General features: G+C 46.6%; 1 protein-coding gene across 4 annotated transcripts; it reads right to left on the reverse strand.

Annotated features, from left to right (window-relative positions):
* Positions 1 to 4,943: 4,943 nt before the first annotated feature.
* Positions 4,944 to 21,425, reverse strand: LOC130873648 (baculoviral IAP repeat-containing protein 3-like). 4 transcript variants are annotated; one of them, XM_057768517.1, is made up of 9 exons: positions 21,356 to 21,425; positions 15,323 to 16,256; positions 15,119 to 15,218; positions 13,088 to 13,166; positions 12,325 to 12,373; positions 9,544 to 9,783; positions 7,188 to 7,439; positions 5,964 to 6,005; positions 4,944 to 5,718 (listed from the first exon to the last, which is right to left on the reverse strand). In XM_057768517.1, exons 2-9 carry the CDS (start codon positions 16,161 to 16,163, stop codon positions 5,525 to 5,527), a joined length of 1,797 nt encoding a protein of 598 aa, XP_057624500.1. In that variant the 5' UTR covers positions 16,164 to 16,256; positions 21,356 to 21,425; the 3' UTR covers positions 4,944 to 5,524. The 4 variants fall into 4 exon arrangements, with proteins under 4 accessions (XP_057624500.1, XP_057624498.1, XP_057624499.1 ...); XM_057768515.1 differs by lacking the exon at positions 21,356 to 21,425 and adding an exon at positions 21,131 to 21,332; XM_057768516.1 differs by lacking the exon at positions 21,356 to 21,425 and adding an exon at positions 21,131 to 21,332 and having other exon boundaries at positions 15,323 to 17,880.
* Between the last annotated feature and the right edge of the window lie 2,783 nt (positions 21,426 to 24,208).

A 24,208-nucleotide genomic window follows, 5' to 3' on the forward strand; every position in this document is an offset into this window, starting at 1 on the left:
TGTTTGGACTTTGCTTTTTATTTTTAATTTGTTTGGGAAGGAGTTTTACTACAGGGCTCAGGCTGGCCTAGGATTTAACATCCCAATTGTGCCTCCTGCGTGCTGGGATTAGAAGTGCACGCACTAAGTGGGGTTTGAAATCAAATCTCCCCGGGAAACTCCAGGGGGCAAACATTTCAAAAATTTAGAAATAACAGGCCACTGTTAGGAAGCCAGGGGAATCCCAGGACCCTGAACTGTTTCCCATTTCCCTTCCCCCATCATTTCCGCCTGCCAGTGGGTCAATCACAGAACAGGCAGTCTCCTGTCCCAGTCTTGATAGTAAAACGAAAGGATGTGTCACGGCCTGACACAGAGAAGAGTATCATGGCTACCAATGACTAACTTCCAAAAATACCCATGGATGCCAGTGTTTAATTCGAGTAACTACTTCAGAAAGCTACAAAAAATACTAATACTTGTGGGACTCTAGCAATAATTGTGCAAAATGAATTCAAGAGTATGTTTCTTTTTCAGCTCTTGTCCTGACTAAAACATAAGATAGAGAATCTAAGTATACAGGAAAACTCCAGTTCCCAAAATTCAGAAGCTTAAGAACTTACTACTTTTTAAATACTGTATAGTCCTGAAGACCAATCATTTATTTTGTAACATTCTTTCCCTATTGTCCATGGAGAGCTGGTAAATATATATATATATATATATATATATATATATATATATTTGAAATATACAAATTATATATTACATATATATAAATATTGAGGTGGTTATCATGTCATTTCACCTTTATATACAAAAAATGTACAACTCAAGATAATTTTGAAGGAAAAATAAGACTGAAAAGACTTCTGCAATGTAAGTTGTATAATAAAAATAAAACCAGGAGCTGCCAGAGAAGCTAGGTAACAAGGAGGACCCTAAGAGAGACACATGAATGCCCTGGAAAGGGGAAATAGATGAGACTTACTGGGTAAACTGGGGGTTCAGGGGTGTAGAGGGGAGGAGAAGGGGGATGGGAACATGAGGGATCAGGAGGGACAGAGAGGGAGAGGAAGGAAAGAGATATCTTGATAGAGTTGTGGAGTTAGAGAGAAACCTGGTGCCAGGAAACTCCCAGAAACCCACAAGGATGACCCCAGCAACAGTGGAGAGGGTGCCTGAACTGGACTTCCCCTGTAATCAGACTGGTGACTAGCCTAATTGTCATCCAGTAGATGGAGAGATTCACAGCCAAGCACCGGGCCAAGCTCCGGGAGTCCAAGTGAAGAGAGGGAGGAGGGGTTGATTATATGAGTGAGGGTGGTCAAGATCATGACAGGGAGACCCACAGAGACAGCTGACCTGAACTAGGGAGCATGTTTGTGAGGCCTCTGGCAGTGGGACCAGGATCTGTCCCTGACACATGAGCTGGCTTTTTGGAGTCTATTCCCTATGGTGGAATGCCTCACTCAGCCTTGATGCACATGCAAAGATGAAAGATAGATAGATACATACATACATAGATACATAGAATAAAGCTAGGGCCTGGAGAGGTAGTCAGCAGTTAAGAGCACTGGCTGCTCTTGCAGAGGACCGTGTTTAGTTCCTAAAATCCACACACACCTCCATTAACTAGATTTTCAAAGGATCCGATGCCCTCTTCTGATGTCCATGGGCATTGCAAACAAGTGACATACAGGCAAAATGCACACAAAATAAAGAAAGAAAAAGGTAAAATTTCAAGTTCTTAGTAGTACACCTTTCTCCACTTATTAAATTGCGGAGACTATTCAGTATAAGCTCACAGAGGCGAATGTTATAGGTGCTGGGATACACGGCATAAGTACGCTATAATATATTCAACTTAAACAATTTGATTTAAAAAGCAATTAAAAGCCAGGGACAGTGGTTCAGGTTGAGGATTGCTGAGAGATCAAGACCAGCCTGGAATATGCAGCCAGTTCCCAACGAGCTTGATTCCTATCTCCGCGGCTTTGGTAGTAAGAGTAGGGACCGCCAGGGGGCGCATGTGCAAGGGCCAGAGGAATAATAGGTCCCTTGAACCACAAACTAGCATCGGAGCCAGTGAGCCACGAGGGCTTACAATGATGATAAAGGGAAGACACAGCCAGCTACCAACCTTCACGACCACCATGGTCCCCTCTGCCCACCATCGGATAGCCGTGCAAAGTGCAGATCTCAGAGCTCAGGCAAGACAGAGGCCTGTTACTGAAGCGGAGAAGCATGCGATGACCAGGAGACTTGAGCCCTCCACTTTCCTCCTCTTTCCTGTCTGACGAAAGCAGCAGAGCCAAGACCTTTCCTTTTCTTTTTTTTTCTCCTTCTTTTCAAGACAGGGTTTTTCTGTGTAGCCCTAACTGTCCTGGAACTTACTTTGTAAATTAGGCTGGCATTGAACCCACAGAGATCTGCCTACCTCTGTCTCCCAAGTGCTGGGATTACCAGCGACCCGGCTCAAAGACCATGCAAAATTCAAAAGATTGCCCATGTTAAAAACTGAAGAGTTAGTTCAAAGCCAGCCTGATCTTCAAAGAGCTAGTTCCAGGACAGGCTCAAAAGTGACAGAGAAACCCTGTCCCAGAAAACCAATAAATAAATAAATAAAATTGAAGGGCTATTTCTAGGCTGTGTGGTATAGCATTTGAGACAATGAGTTAAAACCCCAACATTACAAATAGAATACTAGAATGAGTTTTCTAAAGAAAAAATATTGTATCTCTAGGTCCTTTCCCACTGAGAGGCATTTGGGTGGTTTCCAAGGGATGGGTTGTTAGCTTCTTGTGTAAAACATATATATTTTTGCTGGACACCTTCATCTGAGGGAAGGTTGACAACTGCAAGCCAAGAAATGAGACAGGGTCTGTCTCTGGGCCTAGAACTAGACTGGCGGCCAGCAAGTATCGGTGACCCTGTCTTCTGCTGCGCATCACTGGAGGCCCAGGCACGTGTGCAGCCATGTCCAGCAGTTTACTTAGGTGCTGGGGACCTGACTACAGCTTGTGCACAAGCCTGCCATCCTGAATGTGACTTTTCCAAGAGAGTCGAGTTGGCGAGAGGAGGATCAGGGCAGACAGGGAGGGCAGGCAGCATGAGAGGACCGATTCAGAACAAGGCATAATGATACATCTGGAACCTCTGGCCTCAGACTGCACACACGCCTGCTTAAAACAACTGAAATGAGTTACTTCCTTTAGCAATCTCTTGATAATGTTCCCCTTCTATTCAGATACATCCCAAGACACATCATACAAACAAGAGAGATGGCCACTTGGTCTAGACCGGATTTGGGCTCATACCCAGTAACGCACACTGTATCCTGTGAGTGGACATTTAGGGAAAATCCCCTTTACTATCCTATGCTGGGTGTTCATTTGATTAAACCCAGATACACCATGGAAAGTGACACTTTAAGTCCTCCCAGCCGAAACAGGGAACCCTCACCAGATCCCTTTGCAACCAAACTCCTCTCGAAGCCCACGAAGCCCAGACAAGCCTTGAGCGTGCTCTCTCTTGTCACCACGCCTCTCTGGCACCATTTCTGGGCCACCCGCCTGCTTTACTTTGAGTAAAGTATTCTTGCTACTTTGCAAATGGCGTGCAACTAATTTCACTCTCAATAAGATACCAAGAACTCTGCAAATCCCCAACCCAGACCCAGATCGCCGGGAACACGTCGGAACTCTTCAGCCCAGACTCCATCCTGCTGTTGCTCAACGCACTTAAGACAAGAAAGTCTTCCTTCTGAAACTTCTCCCACCGCTTCCCGTCTGAGAGGGGCCTCCGTGAGCTTTCTCGAAGGCTTCCCCTGCGAGGAACTTCCTGTTTGCTGTACTGTCTTCCCACTGCAGCCAAATAAGGCTCTTTGCACGCCCTGCTTTGTTCTCTGTTGCTGAGAAAAAAGTGACTAAAACCAACTCAGGGAGGAAAAGCTGCTTTGGCTTGGAGGTTACACAGTCCATTATTGAGGGAAGTCAACACAGGAACCTGGAGACAGGAACTAAAGCAGAGATGGGGAGAAACACTGCTCACTGCCTGGCTTTTTTTTTTTTTTTAAAGATTTACTTATTTATTATGTATACAATATTCCAATATTCCTTCCATGTATGTTTGCATGTCAGAAGGGGCACCAGATCTCATTATAGATGGCTGTGAGCCACCATGTGGTTGTTGGAAATTGAACTGAGGACCTCTGGAATAGCAGTCAGTGCTCTTAACCTCTGAGCCATCTCTCTAGCCCCAGCTTTCTGGTTTGTTCAACCTGCTTTCTTATAGCATCCAGGACCGTTTACCTAAGAATAGCACCACCACCGTGGGCTAATGCCATCCAGGACTGTTTGCCTAAGGGTAGCACCACCACTGTGGTGGGTCAGTCCCACATTAATTAGCAACTAAGAAAATGCTCCAGATATTCTCACAGGCATATCTGATGGAGGCCACTTTGAGAATCTCTCTTCCCAGGTGTGTCAACCTGACAACTGAAGCTCTAACAGCTAGCTGTGAACATGCTTCCTTTGGCCCCAAATCTCTGAACTCAAGGGTGGCCTTCAGGGAAGAGCTTGCCTGCTCCGTCATTTCTCTCCTTGAGTAAAGTGCCACCAAGGCTCCCTTCCCCCGCCCGTAACTCATGTATGACTGGGGAAATGTCATTGCAAGAAATAATGGTGGCAAACACAGACCAAAAGCACCTCATTCTGTATGCATTTCCAGTCAAGAAAGCGTTGGGCTAATTCCCGCAGACGACTGTCATGCTGCCACACCCGACTTTCTGGGGCTCTGGGGACTTGAACTCACTTCTCAAGCTCTTGTGCCAAGTACCTCACTGACTCTACCATCTCCTTATCCCCAGCATTTAAGAATTCTTTAAAATGGTATGGCAGGAATATGGCTGCGACTAAACTGCCAGTATCATAAAATAAATAAACAAGTAACAAGAGTAATTTTGTTGCTTTATTAATTTTTCCTAACAACTTCTTTATAAAAATTTCATATCCCTAAAATGTGATTCAATAAATAACAGGAGTTTCCATGCATAAAACACTTAGAAAAGAAGTGGGAAAATCTGTGCTCCCAGTTCTTAAGGCAACTCAAAAAGATTTCAAATTCTGCACCATAAATGCCAACATCATAAACCTTCTCTGAGAATTTCAGGAATGCAGGCAATCCTGCTTTTCAGGAAGAAGAACAGAAGCCTATCTCCCAGCATGGGAGTGTGCACATGTGTCTTCAGAGGCAGGTGTTACATAAATTCGCGTACAGAAAATGGCACTCTGAGTTGGAGAGAAATAGCAGTTTTAAGGAAACGAAATCAGTAATAGTTAAAATATTACATAGCTAATCCATTCATTTTTGAGTTTATTATTTCTTTTTCCCCCTCGTTTTTCATTTTTTAAGTATTTGCTGACTTATTCTGAGATGGTGTCTCGTGCAGTCCAGACTGGCCTTGAGCTCTGCGCGTAGCTGAGGACACTGAACTCCCGCCCCTCCTGCCCCCTCCGCCCACTGGGGTAGCCGCTGCGGATCATCAGGAGAGATAGGTGCGCACGGTGCCCTTGATGGTGCCTCTACAGATGGGGCACTTCCTCAGAGAGGGAGCGCAGTCTTTGCAGACGACCAGATGGCCACAGGGAATGAACACGATGGACACCTCTCTGTCCATACACACTTTACACGTTCTTTCCTCCTGAAGTTTCCGCAACTGTTCTTCCATTGGTAGAGCTATGAAAACAGGGAAATTTTTTTTTTATTATTTTAAACACGAGCTCTGGGGAGCCCAAGTAACCTCAGACTTTGGTTCTCCCACCTCCAATTCCCAAGTGCTGGTCACATGGCATGATGCTATGTGAGGCAAGAAAAAAGAATTTTAATGGAAAGCAATTTGCTTTTTCTCTAGTGAACCGCCCCCCCCACACACACACACATACAAAGATGATTTCCGCAGGTTAAAGGGTCAGCACTCTTACCTGTAATATCATCTGTGGGGAGACGCCTAATGTCCTGTCGCACTGGGGAAGAAAGGGCAAGGCGTTACTATGGCATCCACGGCTGGTATTCAGCTATAGACTAGGCTTTCTTTATCCAATTTTGTAATGCAGATATTAAACCCAGGGTGTGATGCATTCATGTTAGGCCAAACAGGCTCTCACTGAACCAAATCCACAGGCCAGAATACAGTCTACAAATTTTTTAATCTAGTATTAATATTTGAGAAATAGAATTAGTCTGTAACCCGAGCTGGCATTGAACTCAAAATCTCTCTGCTGCAGTCTCCTGAATGCTGGGATTATAGGTGCGTATTACCACGTCCAGCAGCAAATTTATTTACTTATGAGTATGTGCGAGCATGCACGCACAAGGCCAGGATCCCAGTGTGCATGGTGAAGCCAGAGGATGACTTTGAGTTTTCTCTTTTCCCTGTAGGTTCTGGAGATCAAACTTGGGTCATCAGATTTCTGCTGGGATTACAGGGTGTGGTAGTTTGAAAGGGAGTGGCACTGTTGGGAGGTGTGGCCTTGGAGTGGGTGTGGTCTTGCTGGAGGAAGTGTGTCACTGTGAAGGCAGGCTTCGAGGTCTCATATACGTCCCAGCCACACGCAGTGAGAGAGACCACTTCCTGTTGCCTGTGCAATGTCTGCCTGCATGCCACCATGTCCCACTATGACAACAGACTGAACCTCTGAACTGCATGCTATCCCATTAAATATTTCCTTTATAAGAGTTGCCATGGTGACGGTGTCTCTTCACAGCAACAGAAACCCTAAGACAAAGGGCAAGCGCTTTTACCTGCTGAGCCATCTCACCAGCACCCACCCCTCACCCCACAGATTTTAAACATTTTACACTTTGAACAAAAAACTCATAATAATAACAACAAAAGTCCTAAATTTTTGTGCAATTAAAATTTATAAGTTGGACCCGTTTCTTTAAACAATCTCCAATTTTCCAACTGATGTAGAAAATCTCCCTATAGGGCTGGAGACATGGCTCGGGGGTTAAGAACACTGACTGCTCTTCCAGAGGTCCTGAGTTCAAGTCCCAGCAACCACATGGTGGCTCACCACCATCTGTAATGCCCTCTTCTGGCGTGCAGACATACATACAAACAGAACACTGTTATCTATAATAAATAAATAAATATTTAAAAAAAAAAGAAAGAAAATCTCCCCATATAATTTGCTAGCACTCACCAAACAAATCTTTGTATAGAACGGGGTCACGTTCCTGGAGAGCAGTTCGGAATGAGGTTGCCGCAGGCTTCCCTTTTGCTAGCACGGTATCAATCAGTGCTCCTGCGCGCAAGCTCTGGGGTTTCTGTTTCACAGCGTCGTGCTCCTGCTCGGTGATTGCCCCAGCCCTCAGAAGATAGCCGAGGATGGGTGTCACACACGTCAAATGCTGCAAAAGCACCATCCTGTTCTTCCGGATTAATGTTGGGTCATCTTTACAGGGAGAGGGAGGGGGAGAGAGAAAGAGACATGTTCAAACTCGGCTCACAAACGTCTCTCTGTGCCTATATAACACACGAAGGAAATAACTATGCGTTCATAATTTAAAGATGTCCTGTACTCCAGGTTGGCCTCCAATTCACCAGTGCTGTGCACGCGAGGCAGGCGCTCTGTCAATCAAGCGATGTCCATAGCCTGGCATTTATCTCTTCATTGGCAATGCTCTGTTTTCTACTATAAAGCTATATTTACAAAATGATGAATACTAATATGACAGGGCTGAAGAATTACTTTAGGAGAAGTAGTTAGATTTTAGATGCATTGAGTTTGTCATGAGGACACATATAGAACAATGTTAAGAAAGACAAAAAGTATTGCTTAGTTAAAAAAAAAAAAATCAGTCATACATGTGCATTTTGTTTCCTGTTTGGTTTTGTCTTTTCACGTAGCCCAGGCCAGTCTCAAACTCATCTCATCACTGAGGATGTCCTCCACCCAAAGGCGCAAGAATTACAGGCATGTGAACCACATCTGGGGTTAAACACAGGAGTCCTGCATGCCTGACAAACACTCTACCAATTAATTTACACCACTAGCCCTGTTTGTTTTTGAGACAAGGACTTATTCTGCTATAATCTAGGCTAGTCTGGAACTCACTGTGCATCCCAGCAATCAGAAGGCTAAGGCAGAAGGTCATGCCATCAAGGCCAGCCTGGGCTACACAGCAAGACCATGAGTAACAGTCTGCTTTTTGGTCCATGTTAGGGAAAGAGATCAGCATAGCTTTAGTCTACGCCAGAGTGGGGACAGCCAAAGTTAGAAGAGAGCTGTGCACGCCCGGAGGAAGGTAGTTCTGCGCACAGACACAGCTAATATGACAGGAAACAGAACCCGGGGGCTGCATAACTAAGATATAGTAACGGAAGGCAGTTCTTATATGGGCAGGTAGGGACTTACATTATCAATCCATGCATTAAGCCAGACATGGTGGTCCATGCCTGTCATCACAGCACTTGGGAGGTAGAGCAAGGAAGATCAGGATTTAACTACACAGCAAGGCCAGTCTGAGATACCTGAGACCCTGTCTCAGAAGAAGGGGTGGAGTGGGGGAGGCGGAGGGATGGCTCAGCGGTTAAGAGCACTGGCTGCCCTGACATGACTCACAACCTCCTATAGCCACAGTTCTAGGGGATCCAACACTCCCTTCTAGCCTCCAAGGGCTCCTGCACACACACAGTACACTCAAAACTCGCATAGGTAAACATAAATTTAAAAATTAATTAAAAAGTTAAACATTGCCATCTAACACATACTGTTACCCTAATATTCAAATTAACAACTCTCCCGGATCCCATCTTGATTTATAACAAAGGAGAATGAGTGACTATCCTGGGGTCAAGAAGGAGCTGTGGGTCGGGATGGCTCAAGGCAGAAAACACTCAAGGCGAGAGCCTAGTGACACATCCGTGACACTGAGCCCAGAGAAGGTGGGAGGGGAGCTCTGGCTTCACGAAGACATCCTCTGAGCTGTCTACATGCCACGGCGCACACACACACGCACACACACGCACACGCGTCTTCAAAATTGAGAACTTATTTGACAGTTTGTTGAAATCAAGCTTCTTAGTGCGAATTTTGCTTTAAGAGGAAAATATACAGGCTTACTAATTGAAAAGATCTGTGTGCAAACACAGAAAACAAAAATCAAAGAGTGTGTGATCTTCCAGGCTTTGGCAGGTCACATGGTCACTTTTGTGTGAGTTTCTTCAAATATACTATTTTTATTATAATGATCAATTCTTAAGTGTTTTTTAAAAGTGTGTGTGCGCGTGCACATATTCTACAGCATGCATGTAAAGATCAGAGGAAACCTGTGTGAGTCAGGCAGCTCTCCCCTTCCACAGGACAGGTTCTGGGGTCAAGCTCTATGCTGAGATTCAGCAGAAAATGCCCTCCCCTGCCACGCTATCTCCCTGACCCTTCACAATGCACTTTATCAAGAAGAATTTTTTTCAGAATCTGAATCCAGAACATGAAACATAAGGAAGATCAGCCTGGACATTCCATGTCTCTGGAGAAGGACCCTGTGACTCTGTACCTGACTCTGTGTCCTCGGATGCCTGCTCCTTCTGTTCCTCCCTCATCTCGTCTTCTGCATCCAGCAGACCTATCACGAGGTCGCTGACGGTCCTGTAGTTCTCACCGGTGGCCAGGATTTGCCGCTGAACCGTCTGTCTTACCAGGCTCCTACTGAAGCCCATTTCCAGAGCAGCCTTAACCACAGGCGTGTTCATCATGACCGCATCTTCAGAACTTTCTCCAGGTCCGAAATGCACGACTGTAGGAAGAGGAGATTTAGCAGACATTAACAGTGCCTGTATACCTTTCTGTTGAGGCTGTTGTTTTGAGACTCCTTCTAGCCCAGTCAAGCCTCAAGTTTATTATGAAGCTCAGGCTGGTCTCAAAATCATGGCAATTCTCCTGTCTCAGACTCCCTAGTGCTAGGATTGCAGGCACAAACCCACATGCCTGGGTTTACAGACTTTTAAAATAGAAAGTTATTGCAATATCAAAGCCATACAGTCTGAAAAATACACAGGCACTACACTGTATGCATGTTGCTAACTTTAAAATGATGTATATTCAACAGTCAAAGTAAGAATATGAAATATTATTGCCTTGGATAGAAGCCTGTGATTAGTTCTATTCAAGGACAGGAGAGAGAACTGAATGTCAGGGACCAATTCCTCCAGAATCAAGGGGTTTCTTTTTCTATGTTAGATAAACTAGTAAGTGTTCTAAATCGGATATATACTCTACATATTTGCTTCTTTTTATTAGCATCTATTAGCTGTGCACAACGGTTTTATTGTGATATATTTATACACACATATCGTGAACTTTGATATTTCTAGTTCTTTCCATTTCCTGCAAATGACAAGGTGTCACATTTAATTGATGGCTGCATAAATTTTTCTTCCTTTCCTTTTTTTCCTGTTTTCTTTTGTTTGCAGAGTTTCAGCATATAGCCAAGGTTCCTGCCTCAGTCTCCCAAATGCTGAGGTCACAGGTATGCACTACATTATCTTTATCCATCCATCTGCCACTGAGAACTATCGTGCTTTCCCAATTTTGAAAGAAGCCATTGTTATCACTCAGTGCAAGCGCTCCAGTGCCCTGAGTAGGGCCCCTCTCAGCACTACAACGCAGCGACCTAAAGAACATCAACCCCTCAACCTCCTCAACTCCATTAGGGAAAGCTCCACCTGGGGCTTATGTATTCTGATCCAACCACAGCCTCAGCCCTCACTATTCAAATGCCAGCTTCCCGCCTGTGCCCTTGCACTCTGCCCCTAGGGCTCACCAACTGCGGGCTCTTAGCTCAGATTCCGTTGTTAGCGCCACACAATCAGCTGCTTGCTGCTCACTTCCTGCCAGACAAAACAGCCTCTGATGTTCTCTTCGGGATATGTCTTCCCTGTTACTTAGCAGGTTCCTTTTCTCTTGGGCTCTCTGCTGAGATAAGTATTTCCTCTAGAGAGTCTTTTCGTTCACTCTTTAGTCTGTTTGCTTTTATGGGTTTTGGATGGCAAGGCGGGTATGCCATGCACGTGAGCTGTCAGGGGACGGCAAGGCGGGTGTGCCATGCACGTGAGCTGTCGGGGGGACGGCAAGGCGGGTGTGCCATGCACGTGAGCTGTCAGGGGACAGCTTTCAGGAGTCAGTTCTCTCCTACCTGTGAGTCCAGGGCCAAGAGCCCAGGCTGTGAGCTTGGCAGCCTATAACCACTGGGCATCTGTCAGCCCTGTTTTGCTCTTTTAAGACAAGGTTACCAGGTTACTAGGTTACCAGGCTGGCCTGGCACTCCCCCAGGCTGGCCCTGAACTCCCCCAGGCTGTTCCTGAGCTCCCCCAGCCTGGCACTGAACTCCCCAGGCTGGCCCTAAGCTCCCCCAGGCTGGCCCTGAGCTCCCTCAGGTTGACCCTGAACTCCCCAAGGCTGACTCAGCAGTTAAATGCACTGGTTGCTTTCCCAGAGGACCAGGGTTTAATTCTCAGCACCCACATGATGGCTCACAACTGTCTGTAATTTAAGTTCCAGAGGACCTGACACCCTCACACAGACGTATACGCATAAAATGAAAATAAATAAATTATTAAAATATATTGCTTTGAACGCTAAAGAGCAGAGTCAAGCACCTGTTCAAATGTTCTCTCCCACCTCCTGGGTTTAAGTAACAGGCAAGTTACACTGGCAGCGTGAGCCTTGGGGTCCCAGTGAGAGGATTGGAGCACCATGTTCCACCCTCTCTACGGACAGGAGGAATATGCCAGCAACTGAAGGCACAGTATGTTTGTTCCCACAATGGCCCAACAACAGGGGAAGGCTGGATGCACGTAGTCAGGATAAAGTGTAGCTGCCCAGGGCTATGGGGTGGAGCTCAGTGAAGGAGGTTATGATTGGCATGTCTGAGGCGCTAGGTTCACAGGACCATAAAAACAAACAGCAGAAACACCTGTAAATAGAGACCACTTCCACAGCACACGTCCACACTGTCCACACTGTCCACACTGACCGTCTAGGGGGGCTGGGGCATGGACTAGACATTGGCGCTGCTTCCAAGCAGCTCCCGCACACGCACTGAGGCTTGACAAGCAGTAACAGGATGGGATCAGAGGAAATTACAAATCGGCATGAATGTAGCCTTTCAACCCTTCTGTTTATCTTTAGGACAGGGTCTCAGGCAGTTGAACAGGGCCTTGAACAGACAAGCCTTCCACCTCCACCTCTCAAACACTCGATTATAACCACACCCATCTCCACCGTCAATCTTAGCACCGAGTGGCTCACTTGAATGCGCTACGATGATTATACGTACTTGGTGACTCTGCACTCTCATCTTCCGGGGTGTCTGAGGTAGACAGTAGCTGCAGAGGAAAGAAGGGTGTGTTAGAACGTACACCGCACTCCACCGCTGCGCTGAAACGACCCACAGTCCTGCTGAATATTCTTTCAGTCAGAAGCAGGACTGCATTCATTCACCAGGGACCTGAGTGGCGGGTCTAAGCCAAGCGCTTCCCACGCGCAGTGTGCTGCAGGGAGCCCAGCAGCACAGGCTGGATTCGGGAGGAGCAGCATGTGGGCCTTGCACCTGCAGCTAGTCACCTGCTGGGAGCCTACATTCCATTCGGTTCCTCTCACACGGCTGACAAGCTTTTGAACCTCAGACTATGAAATAAGCTCTTACTTGCTTTTTCCAAGGAGCAGTAACAAATGCTTTCTCGAATCATTTATGAAAAACTTACTTTGCCCCTCAAATTGAACTTAATTGCTTCGGAGTCTAATCCATTGCTGGCGGATCAGACAAATGCATAGAGAGAGAGACAACAAACGCTGTCTTTCACGTGGCTAATAATTACAGATCTAATTTCCACAGAGCGGCCCCTGCACAGTAAGGCTGAGACTTGTGCGTGGAGTCGTGTTTAAAACAACTTTCACCTTTTCACTAAAATATTACTGTGGTTTATTTTGCAAATAACTTTCTAAAAATAATTTTTCAAATAATTAAATTTTTAAAAATAAATTAAAAAGTTTCTCTGTTGGGAAGCAATAGTTACAGAGAAAAAAGAGGTCTTTCCTACCTGCTGCAGCAGATGGGGGTAACCCGCTTGAACTCGGCCGACAAACTCTTGCCCTTTGATTCTTATCAAATATTCACAGCTGTGATGGAAACAAGGAAGTTAGGGTCCTAAGAAGACAACATTGTTCACCCAGCTTCCGAATGGAAGTAATTTCAGCATGCTCATTTTTATGATTAAAAATCCATTTTGATTTAAAAAAAAATGAAATGTAATGACAAACTCAGGTCTAAGTGTTCACCCCATGTGAAATCCGGTTACCCGGCTGACAGGTTCCTAACGCTGGGAGAAAAAAATCAGTCCAGGTCACTAAGGTCCGAGTCTGCACATGCTCGGTCCCTTTGGAAGTTTTCCAAAGGTTCACTGTTGTTTGTGTTTATGTCTCTGTGTGTGTATTTCTGCATGTGAATGCAGGGCCCCTGGGGGTCAGAAACATCTGGTCCTTCAGGACCCGAAATAGCAGGTGAGATGACTGATATGGGTGCTGGGAACCAAGGGCGGTCACCACTGAGCCATCTCCCTAGCCCTTGCGTGTGAATTTCTGAATTTGCGTTTTTAAGGCAATGCCTACTGAGGTTAGGGTAAATTTGATTGACTTCTAGGACTTTTCATATACTTCGGCCGTTCTACAAAATTAGCTTCACTACTTTCTACTTTATAGTTCTATTACTACCAGGATATACCATGCCTTCCTGGATTTGAGCTAATCTAGCTGTGGGCAGTAAGCATTCCTCACGAGCCTGAACACACCAAGCCCCAGGCTATTGACTTGGCACAAGGAGGACACAGAGACTGCAGCCAAGAGGGGTTTCGTGGAGGGGAGAATATCCCGTGCTGTCAAGGCTGAGCCGCTGAGTGGTGGTCAGGGAGCCCCTCAGCCACCGCCCTCAAGTCAAGACCAACAAGCCGTCTCTGCTCAGAGCTCTCACTGCCCGCAACTCTTCTAAGGCTCCTAAAACACCCTCAAGGCGACATGGAAGCAGAGAGTTCTACACAAGCCATCCGATCATGTCCATGACAATTTTAAGGGCTGACAACATGCCTACAGACTTGAGGGAAAGAGTGGGGACACTCAACAGAACCCCTCTACCGGTGAGTTTGCCGATCCCTAGATAACAGAGACCCACTGCTAAATGGACATAGGACGTGAAGTAAATCATGCCAGCAATGAGCGGCTTCACGACTCTTTTTCTTGTACTTTACAAACTACAGCAGTGGGGGCTGGCGAGACGGCTCAGGGGGCGCTTACCACCAAGTCTGGTAACGTGAGCTCAACCCCAGAGAGTAGGAAAGAACCAGCTCTCAAAAGTTGTCCTCTTACAGAGAAACCCTGTCTCGAAAAACCAAAAAAAAGTTGTCCTCTCGCCTCCACACACCACACACACAGAACAAATAAGTAAGTATATTAAAATTTTAACTAGAGTAATGGAAAGCACTTAAAAATCTGGGAATAAGTGGGGCGGTGGTGGTGCACGCCTTTAATCCCAGCACTCGGGAGGCAGAGGCAGGCGGATCTCTGTGAGTTCGAGACCAGCCTGGTCTACAAGAGCTAGTTCCAGGACAGGCTCCAAAACCACAGAGAAACCCTGTCTCAAAAAACCAAAATAAATAAATAAATAAATAAAATAAAATCTGGGAATATTTTTTCCCCTTTTATGGCTTTTTGAGGTGAATATTCTTTATAATTGTCACGATGCTTAAAATCTGAAGTAACGGGACTGGAGAGAGGACTCAGCCACTGAGAGCACTGGCTGTTCTTCTAGAGGATGCATGGTTGATACCCAGTTCACACATGTTTGCTCAGAATCATCTTTAACTCGAGTCACAGAGGATCCAATGCCCTCTGCCGCCCTCTGCTGCCCTCTGCCGCCCTCTGCCGGCCTCTGAACAAATGGTATACAGGCAGGCAAAAGACTCACATATATAAAAACAAAATACAATCTGCCTTACTTAAGAGGCAAAAGTGCTACAAAGGAGAATAATGCATCTCATGAAAACCAGAGACGATACAAAGGAGAACGTCAAAGCATTTACCTTGGAAACCACTTGGCGTGCTCCACCCAGGGGTCATCTCCAGACTCCCAGCATCTCAGCCCACCATCACAGCAAAAGCACTTGACATCATCACTGTGTCCTGAAATTCATGTGAACCAAACTTATGAATACATAAAATCTGCCCGCTCTCAAGTAGAGCACAGCACAGATGGATCTTTAAAAGTCTCAGATGATGTTTCTCACCTGTATAATAAAAGCCCGCACTTGCAAGTTGCTGAGGATGAACCAGAGCACCGGACGGCCAGTTAAAGAATGTTCTCGCACGTGCCGTGAGTGTCTGCATGCTCAGGTTAGAGGCAGTGTATCTTGCAGCAGACTGACTCGACTCTTTTAGAAATGGACAGTTGGGGAAATGTCTCCGGTGCTCTGACATAGCGTCATCCTTAGGTTCCCAGTTGCACAGTTTCCCACCACAGGCAAAGCAGGCCACCCGGTCTCCAGGTCCCACATAGTAGAAGCCTGCTTTGGCCAGGTCAACTGGTGACAGAAAAGACAATGGCCACGTTTGATAGGTGAGTAATCTGGCCTTCTCTGTATTCATTGCAAAGTGGGAAGGACTTGTCCTCAAAGCGGGACAATCTTGATTTGCTCTGAAGTTCACAGGGTCTGAGGGGAAGCTTGAATAAGAGCCGCTGAAATAGCCAGTGTTCTCCAAACTTGTAAATATTGAAGGCACTGCAGACGGAAGAGAGGTCTGAGGGCTGGCTTCCAGGCGGCCGGCTGGATTCAGGGTCTGAACAAAGCTGCAGCTGGGGTACAGCTGTCTGTGTTTTTCAACAGGGCTGTCCCCTTGTTTCCAGTTGTCCAGCATCAGGCCGCAGCAGAAGCACTTGACCTTGTCATTGACACCCGTGTAATAAAAGCCAGCGCGAGCCAGGCTCCTTTCCGAGACAGGAACCCCAGCAGGGAAAGCCGAGTACGTGGACAAGCGGTACAGCTCACAGGAAAAGTCGTACTTCAACTCAAAAGTGTCGGCACTCTTCAACAGCTTGGACAGGAAGACACTGTCTTGAACCATGTTCATGACGAAACGGTGGGGAGGGGAAGGGACGAGCCTTCCTCTGGGGAGGTAGCTTTGTGCATGGCTTTGGGTCAGTTTTACTACTAGGCTGAACACCTAAAATAAGAACAAACTCATTTTTTTCTTCTATGTATTTTGGGATTCAGTAGGATGAAAGTCTAAGTCCTACCCTGAAACATTTTAAGGCACAATTCCACACAACCATACTTTTGTACAATCTTCATGCATACAATAAAAACTAGATTCTACCTAATAGCCAATGTGTGACAGAAGTTAACTCCATTCTGGGCACCTTGTGCCCGGCATCTTGAGGGGCAAGCCTGCTTCTTCTCTTGGCCACTAGGATGCACCAACCTGCATGAGTGCTGGTCACTTGCACAGAAGGTTTGGTTCATGAAGCTATGTATTCATACAGGATGAAACAAGGTTCAGATACAATTTTAAAATAACAAACCACTTCAAGACTTTTGTTTGGCTTTGTTTCCTTCCAAAGGACCAGGGTCAGACTTAACTAATTGGCCCTCTACTCAGAGGACCTTTGTTGCTCCTCTGGGAAGCACTGAGGAGTGAGCCCAGGGCCTGACCACTGAGCTGTGTAACAAGTCTCAAGCTCTGTCTTTTTCTTTCTTTCTTTTCTGTTTTTTTTTTTTTTTTTGGAGGGGAGGGGGGTGTTTAGTTTGGTTTGGTTTTGTTTTGGATACAAGGTTTCTCTGTGTAGCCCTAGCTGTCTTGAAACTCACTCTGTAGAACAGGCAGGCCTCAACTCAGAGATTTGCCTCCTCTGCCTCCTGAATGTTGGGGTTAAAGGTGTGGGCCATCACTGTGGGCTTGAGACTCAAACTTTTAGTTCTGGTCAGAAATTATCTCACAGAGAGTGTTCCCTGAGCAAGACAATAAATAAGTTTATCACCATCTGAACAGCAGAGACCTTGCTTGCCACTAGAACAACGGCCCGGGAGTTGGTTGCCACCGGCTGGTGTGGCTTCCTGAACCCACAGCTGTCACAAGTCTCCCTCAGGGGAAGTCACTGTGTCTAACCTCAGTGCCCCCTTTTCAGAGCTATGAAAACTTGGTCATTCTATGACGTTTTCTTACTGAATAAACAGGCTCATTTATCAGAATGACGTAGCTGCTGCCATTCCCACGCTTGCATCTATCTAAAAGACCTGCAGTGCAGACCTTAAAGAACCAACGGTCTTGTGGGCGGGTGGTTTCTCAACGCTCATGTATTGTCTGTCTGTCTTCCTCTAAATCTGCTGGGCCTACTGGAACATTCTGTTCCTGTTTGTTCTCTGTTGCTGTTGCAATCTCTTAACATGTCAGCGACCTCGTGAGCACACGTCTCTACTCCAGCAGAAGGCTGACTACTCACGTCCTCGGGATAACCGGCAGTCATGTCTGGATCTTTCCTGAACATGGGCACTTTTTAAAGCTGCCAGTCAGTGGGAGATGCCAGGCTACTTTCTGAAGAGTGTCTCAACACTGTGCCCAGTCACAAAACTCTTTCCTTTCCAGTGGTCAAATTCACAACCAAATCATAATAATCACACCTCAGAGTTAGAGTACAGGCTTCAAATGAGCATCTCAAACAGTGACCCCAAAAGTCCACTTAGTGATTTAATCTGTCCTTCCATGCACAGAACTACCCCCCCGAGGTTAGACTAAGTCCCTTTAAGGGTTTTAGGCCTCCATTTTGAGATGTTTCGGTTTACAGAAGAAACTGAAAAAAAAAAAAAAAGCTACAGGGAGTAGAAGGGTTTGTGTCCTTTGTCAACCTGTTTAGAACAGAGAAATTAAAGTCAAATAACTCAGGGTCATGGCACAATGTCTTTTTCTTTTCTTTCTCTCCCCACTCCCTCTTTCTGGAGACGGAATTTCCCTATGTAGTCTAAGACAGACTCAAGCTCATGATCTTCCTGTTTTCCAAATGCTAGGATTACAAGCAAGTGTCACAATGGCCTTTTCCTTAAGATGTTTTCCCCAAAACAGAGACTGGTGTGTACCGAGAAGCTATGCTAACCTGGGCTGGAGTCGGGCGCGATCAAGGCCCCTGCCTCAGCCCCAGCACTGAGAAGGAATGCTGCCCTGGCTGTGGCTAGCCATCTCACACAGAGCTCACGGTTACAGACCCCAGCTCGTCAAGACACGCGGACACAGAAATACACTTAGAAATTAATTTATACTTTAAAAAAGCTTGCAGAGTTCACATAAACTCTGCAGCCAGCTCCCCGAGTTCACATCTAAGACAATACAGTCACACAACTAGAGGGAATCCCTTTCCTTCCTGACTGTAAGAGCCCACATGCTCTAACCACTGGCCCACCTCTCCAGCCCAGTGTCCTGAACCTGCAGTGATTTCTCAAGAGTCACAAGACCCGAGTTCATTCTTCTCATGAGACTCGTTTTCCTTTGCACTACAGCGTGGGCTGGACTGGTACTCAGTGTGTAGCCCAGGTTGGCCCCAAACTCACAGCAGCATGCTGCCTCAACCTCCTGAGTCCTGAGGTTACAGGCATGAGTCACCAACTCAGCTTCTAATTGTTTGTATTAGAATTACTAAAGCAGGAACTGGAGAGATGGCTCTGTGGTTAAGAGCACTGGCTGCTCTTCCAGAGGTCCTGAGTCCAATTCCCAGCAACCACATGGTGGCTCACAACCATCTCTAGTGGGATCTAATGCCCTCTTCTGGCATAAAGGTGTACATGCAGACAGAGCACTCATATATAAAATAAACAAATCTTTTTTCAACAGAAGAATTACTAATGTACACTGGTTATGCAAACTGGTGGATTTGACTGTGACATTTACACATCTGCATATGCTGTGCTGGGACCCTTTCTTCAGCCCCTTCTGCCCCTCCCACCTCTCCAGCGTGTGAAGTGACAGTCCCTCTGAGTACCACTCTGCCTTCTTTTGCTTAACGTAATTTCCTGTTCCGTGTATTTCTTCAGATGATACCTGTAATTCTCTTTACAGCTGAGTGGTACTCTAGTGTTTATCTCACACACACACACACACACACACACCTTTTCTTCATCCATTTATCTGTTAATAAGAATCCAATCTGTCCCACCGTGAATAGTGGTGCAATAAACAGAGAGTGCTGGTTTGAATGAGCACGGCCCTCATGAGCTCATATATCCGAATGTCTAGTCCTGAGTTGGTGCACTGTTTGGGAAAGGTTGGAGGAGGTATGTCACCAGGCTGTCTTTCTCTCTGCCTGCCGCCTGTCCCTTCCTCCAAAACCGCTTTTCCATATTCACTCATTGGCTCTTTTCTTCAGGAAGAGGTGCAGTTCCCTGCCTCAGTTCCCCACTGAGGGGCAGCCGGCTCCCTGCCTGTCTTCACAAGCTTATTGGCCACCTCAGAGAAACAACTCCTCCTTCCTGGACCTACCCTCTGTACTCTTTGACCAGACTCCTCTGTCTCCTCCATCCCTGCACAACCCTACTCTCTACACAGTACTCACGCCGAGTCCCTCAGCTCCCAAATGAGGACCATCTCAAAGGCCACTTTCTACTCCAGCCCCTCCTGGCTCAGGCCCTTCCTCCACAACCAAGTCAACAGAACATTTGTTCATGAATCGCGTGTCCACACAACCACAGTTAGTCCGTGTACCCCTTCAAACACTCTCCATATTCCTAACATCAAACTCACAGAAGCGCTGGCATCTGCCACTGGGGCATCATCCCTCTCAGACGTGTCCTGACTCCTGCCCCTGTCCATTCAGCATGCAGGAGCCCTCTCGCCTTTCCAGTGCCCCCACCCCTGGGTCGGTCTGCTGTCACCTCTCTGACTATGGGGTAAATGTGTCTTTCTCCCTCAGCCTGCAGAATAGGCCGCATGTTTTCATTTTTTGTAGGGATTCGGCCACAGGGCCTAGCAAAGACACTGTGTGCGTGAGACACATACCCCAGGCTGGCTGTGAACTTCTGATCTTCCTGACTCCACTCCCCAAGAGCTACGATTCCAGCCTACACTACTAATCCCAGGAAAACGTCTTGCTGAGGAAGTTCTTAGCACAGCTGACGGAGCCCGTCACGTCCATAGTGTCTTCCTTCATTAAGGACATTTTCCCTGTGACTGCTAACTTGGCCTAGTAGAAGCTTCCTTCCAGGCCCTGACGTCACACCTCCTAGGGGTTCAAGGAAGGGTGTCAGTCCTTTTACAAAGGAAACCACCACGTGGCCAGACACACCTTCAATCCCAGCACTACAGAGGTCGAGGCAGGTAGATATCAATGACTATCAATGTTCTGTGGAGTTCAAAGTCAGCCTGTTTTACTTTATACAGTTCTAGGCCAGCCAGGGATACATAGTGAGACCCAGAAAAACCACATATGCCTCAGTTTCCCCATTGCAGCACGGAGATAATAATGGTGCCCGCTTCTTACAGTTGATGATTAAATGTAAAACATACATGCAAGTCCTCAGGGCAGAACCTGGCATGTGGTGGACAGAGAAACGACTACAGCCGTTTACTGGCTGGATTCCGAGCACTATTGAGAAACTGGGTGTAGTGACTCAGACCTGTGGCCCAGCACTCAGGGGGTTAAAGCAGGAGTATTTTCCAGAGTTCAAAGCCAGTCTCAGCTGTCCTGTGGGGCCCATCTCCAACACCCATCACTCCCCAAAAAGAAAGAGCCCTGGTGTTTTTCCTGAGCTGATCACTTAAAAAACAACCACTCCCACTCGGAGCTTCCCCAAGCTCGTCCTTAAAGCCCGGGTACTCCCTGTGTCGAGCCTCCCAGAAGCCTCTTGAAGCAGTAGAATTAAAATTGCAAGGCCTCACTCAGAAACGAAACAGACCTTGAGCTCCAGGGAGGCGCCAGGATGGGCAGCCAGGATCAGTGGACACCCTACAAGTCACCCTCCGGCAGGACCAGAGGTGCAGAGCAGCCGCTTTTGCAGGCCTCGGATCCAGCACCCGCCTCGGGGACCCTCACCTGCTCCCCACGCGCGTGTACTCACCGCAGCCCGCTCCCCTGGCTCTACACGCCAGCAAAGACCTCTGATCTTGGGGGTGGCACCTGTCCCTGCCTGTGGGCGCCTCTGAGCGTCGCAAGGCTTTTAGAGTCCGGGCTGGCCCTGCCGACCGCCCCCACCCTGCCCCGCCCAGGGCTGCGCCCACTGCGGGTGCTTTCCTCCGAGACTCGGGGAACTCCAGGGTACAAACCACACGCACTTCCTCCTCACCCGTGGTGGCAACCCCGGTCGGGGATTTCCGTGACCCTTCGGTGCGTGACTTCCTGGGCCAGCTCGTCTGCGTGGCGTTTCCTGAAAGTTTTTAGTTCATGGTGGCCGGCTCACAGAAAGCAGACCTGCAGCCTAAGCCTTTGGCTGCCTGGAAGAGGCCCTGCCCCCCACCCCCCACCAAGTCCCTCAGAGTGAAGAAGAAAAAAAAAAGGCCACAACTTTCCAGTCTTCAACTGATGGATTAAAAAAAAAAAAAAAAAAAAAAAAAAAAAGGGCAAATTGACGTTAGGGGAAAAAAAAAATACCCGAAAAGTCTCTCTGATTATTTTCACTTTTTGTTTTGGTCAAGAATGAAAGATATGAAAAAAAAAATTATAAAAAACTATTTAGATCTCCTCTTAGTTTATTTTTATTGTTTTAAAGATCAGAACTAGAGCTGCAGGTAATAGCAAATCTGAGGCAGGAGGATCTCTGTGATTCCAGGTCAGCCTGGGCTACTTCTGTTTTAAAAGGGTTAGGACTATATTTGTTTTTGTATTTGCAAGGTTTGTTTGAGGGCGGGAGACTGCTAAGCAGTTAAGAGCACTTGCTCTGACGGAGGGTTGGGCTTCTGTTCCCATCCAGAAAGAGGCTCACACAACCTGTACTGAACTCCAATTCCAGGGGGATCCAACGCCCTCTTCTGGCCTCCACGGGCACTGCAAACACCCACACACATATACATACATAAGTACTTTTTTTAGTTTTTCGAGACAGGATTTCTCTGTATTACCCTGGCTGACCTATAAGTCGCTCCGTAGACCAGGCTGGCCTCAAACTCAGAGATCCACCTTCCTCTGCCTCCCAAGTGCTGGGATGAAATGGATTGTGCCACCACTGCCCAGCTATAAATACCTTTTTTAAATTAAAAAACAACTGTTGTTTTAATCTGTTTTAGTGGGTATTTTTCCATCTGTTCTTTTATAAACAGGATGAATAGACCTAGAAGAACAAAATTCCTTCTTTTAGCTTTTTCTCTTACAATGGATGACCCTAGGCTGTATCAGAGCTCTAGGAAAAACTTGACTTTTTTTTTTGTGTGTGTGTGTGTGTGTGTGTGTGGTCTAACGCGTCAGCCTTCTTCCATTTTCAGTGTGTTGGCAGTCAGTTTAAACAGCTTTGCTCTAAGGGTGACCAATGCGCCCTGGTCATTCTAGGAATGGGATGTTGTATTGTGGGCTCGGCTGACTGCGGGTTTGGCTGCGGTAGCCTCTGACAGTTCTGACTGGAAGTCTACCAGCCACACTAATTTGCTGATCACAAGGAGATTTCGGCTACCTTTGAGCCTCTTTTTGAGGGTGGAATCACATCTCAGTCTTCCTTGCAACGTTTGCACAATTTTCTTGCTGACCTTTTGTTATCGTTGTTGTTAAGGAAGGCGTGGCGCTAAACCTGTGACCCAGAACTTGAGGAGCGGGAGCATAAAACAGCGGTGACCTCAAAGACCACCTAGGTTACACAATGAGTTCCAGGAAAATCTGGACAAGAGTTAGACTCCGCCTCAACACTAGTAAGAATTAAAGTTAATTATTTTCTGGTAATCTAACTTGATATGGGCAGGAACAGCGTGTTTTATTCAATGCTTTATTCTGGCATCAGCAGAACGCTCGCACGTATGATGCTTAGTATCTGATTAATAAACTGAACCAACCAATCCTCTGAGTCCTCTCTATTCTCAACCTGCATTCAAATCTTTAGGAGCAGAGCTCTTCTAACCCGTGGGTACCCCAAGTATGTCTGCTCTCTAAATAGCCATCTAAAGATACCATTAGTCTGTTTTTACCTTGTGTGTATGGTTGTGTGTGCACACGGCAAAGCGATGCTTGCATAGGACAGAAGGGTCACTAGTGCCCCAGAACTGAAGCTGTAGAGGTGATCCTGCAAGAGCAGATGCTTGAGGGTTAAGCCATCTTTTCAGCCCGAAATAGGCTTTTAAAGCAGGGATTACTGAGGAAATATTTGAAGAAAAAAGAAGGCAGACATAGAACTGTGCTCAGCTTCCTTCTGCCGCCAGTAGCCAGCCAGGTGAGAGTGTCAGGGATTGCTGCAGCCCCTGGCTGGTTGCCGAGATGCGTCCTCAGCATCTTATTAGATAACCAACAGCATTTTCCCAAGGACCATCATGGTTTCTTCCTAAGTGAGAAGTTCACATCATAAAATACCATAGAAACTTATGGTCACCCTTGGCCAACTGTAACTTTTAAGGTTTTAACTTTTATCTTATTTTATTAAGACAGGGTCTTCTCTACATAGCCTGGGCCATCCTGGGCTACATAGACCAGGCTAGTCTCAGACTCACAGAGATCCTACATAGACCAGGCTGCCCTCAGACTCACAGAGATCTTATGTAAACCAGGCTGGTTTCAGGCGCACAGAGATCCACTTGCTTCCCACTCCCAATCTTCATAGCCCTGGCTGTTCTGGAACTCTATGTAGACCAGATTGGCCTCAGATTCACAGAGATCCACCTGCCTTCACCTCCCAAGTGTTGGGATTATACACACACACACACACACACACACACACACACATATATATACATACATACATACATATAAAGATTCTAACCAAGAGCTTAGAATCAAAAATGAGAATAAAACCTAACTGGAGGCATACCACCCTAGTTCCAAATAAATGACAGGGATTTCCTGGGTTAGTAACAAGCTCACAATGTCCTGTATACAGCCAGGGTCAGGCACAGCGGCATGCCTCTAGGACCGTCACTCAAGAGGCAGAGACAGGTGGGATGTCTGGAGGTTCGAGGCCAGCCTAGTCTACATAGCAAACGCCAGGCCAGCCTGAGCTATACAGTGA

The sequence above is a fragment of the Chionomys nivalis genome, chromosome 4 (genome assembly GCF_950005125.1).
Source record: "Chionomys nivalis chromosome 4, mChiNiv1.1, whole genome shotgun sequence".
NCBI classification, from domain to species: Eukaryota; Metazoa; Chordata; class Mammalia; order Rodentia; family Cricetidae; genus Chionomys; species Chionomys nivalis.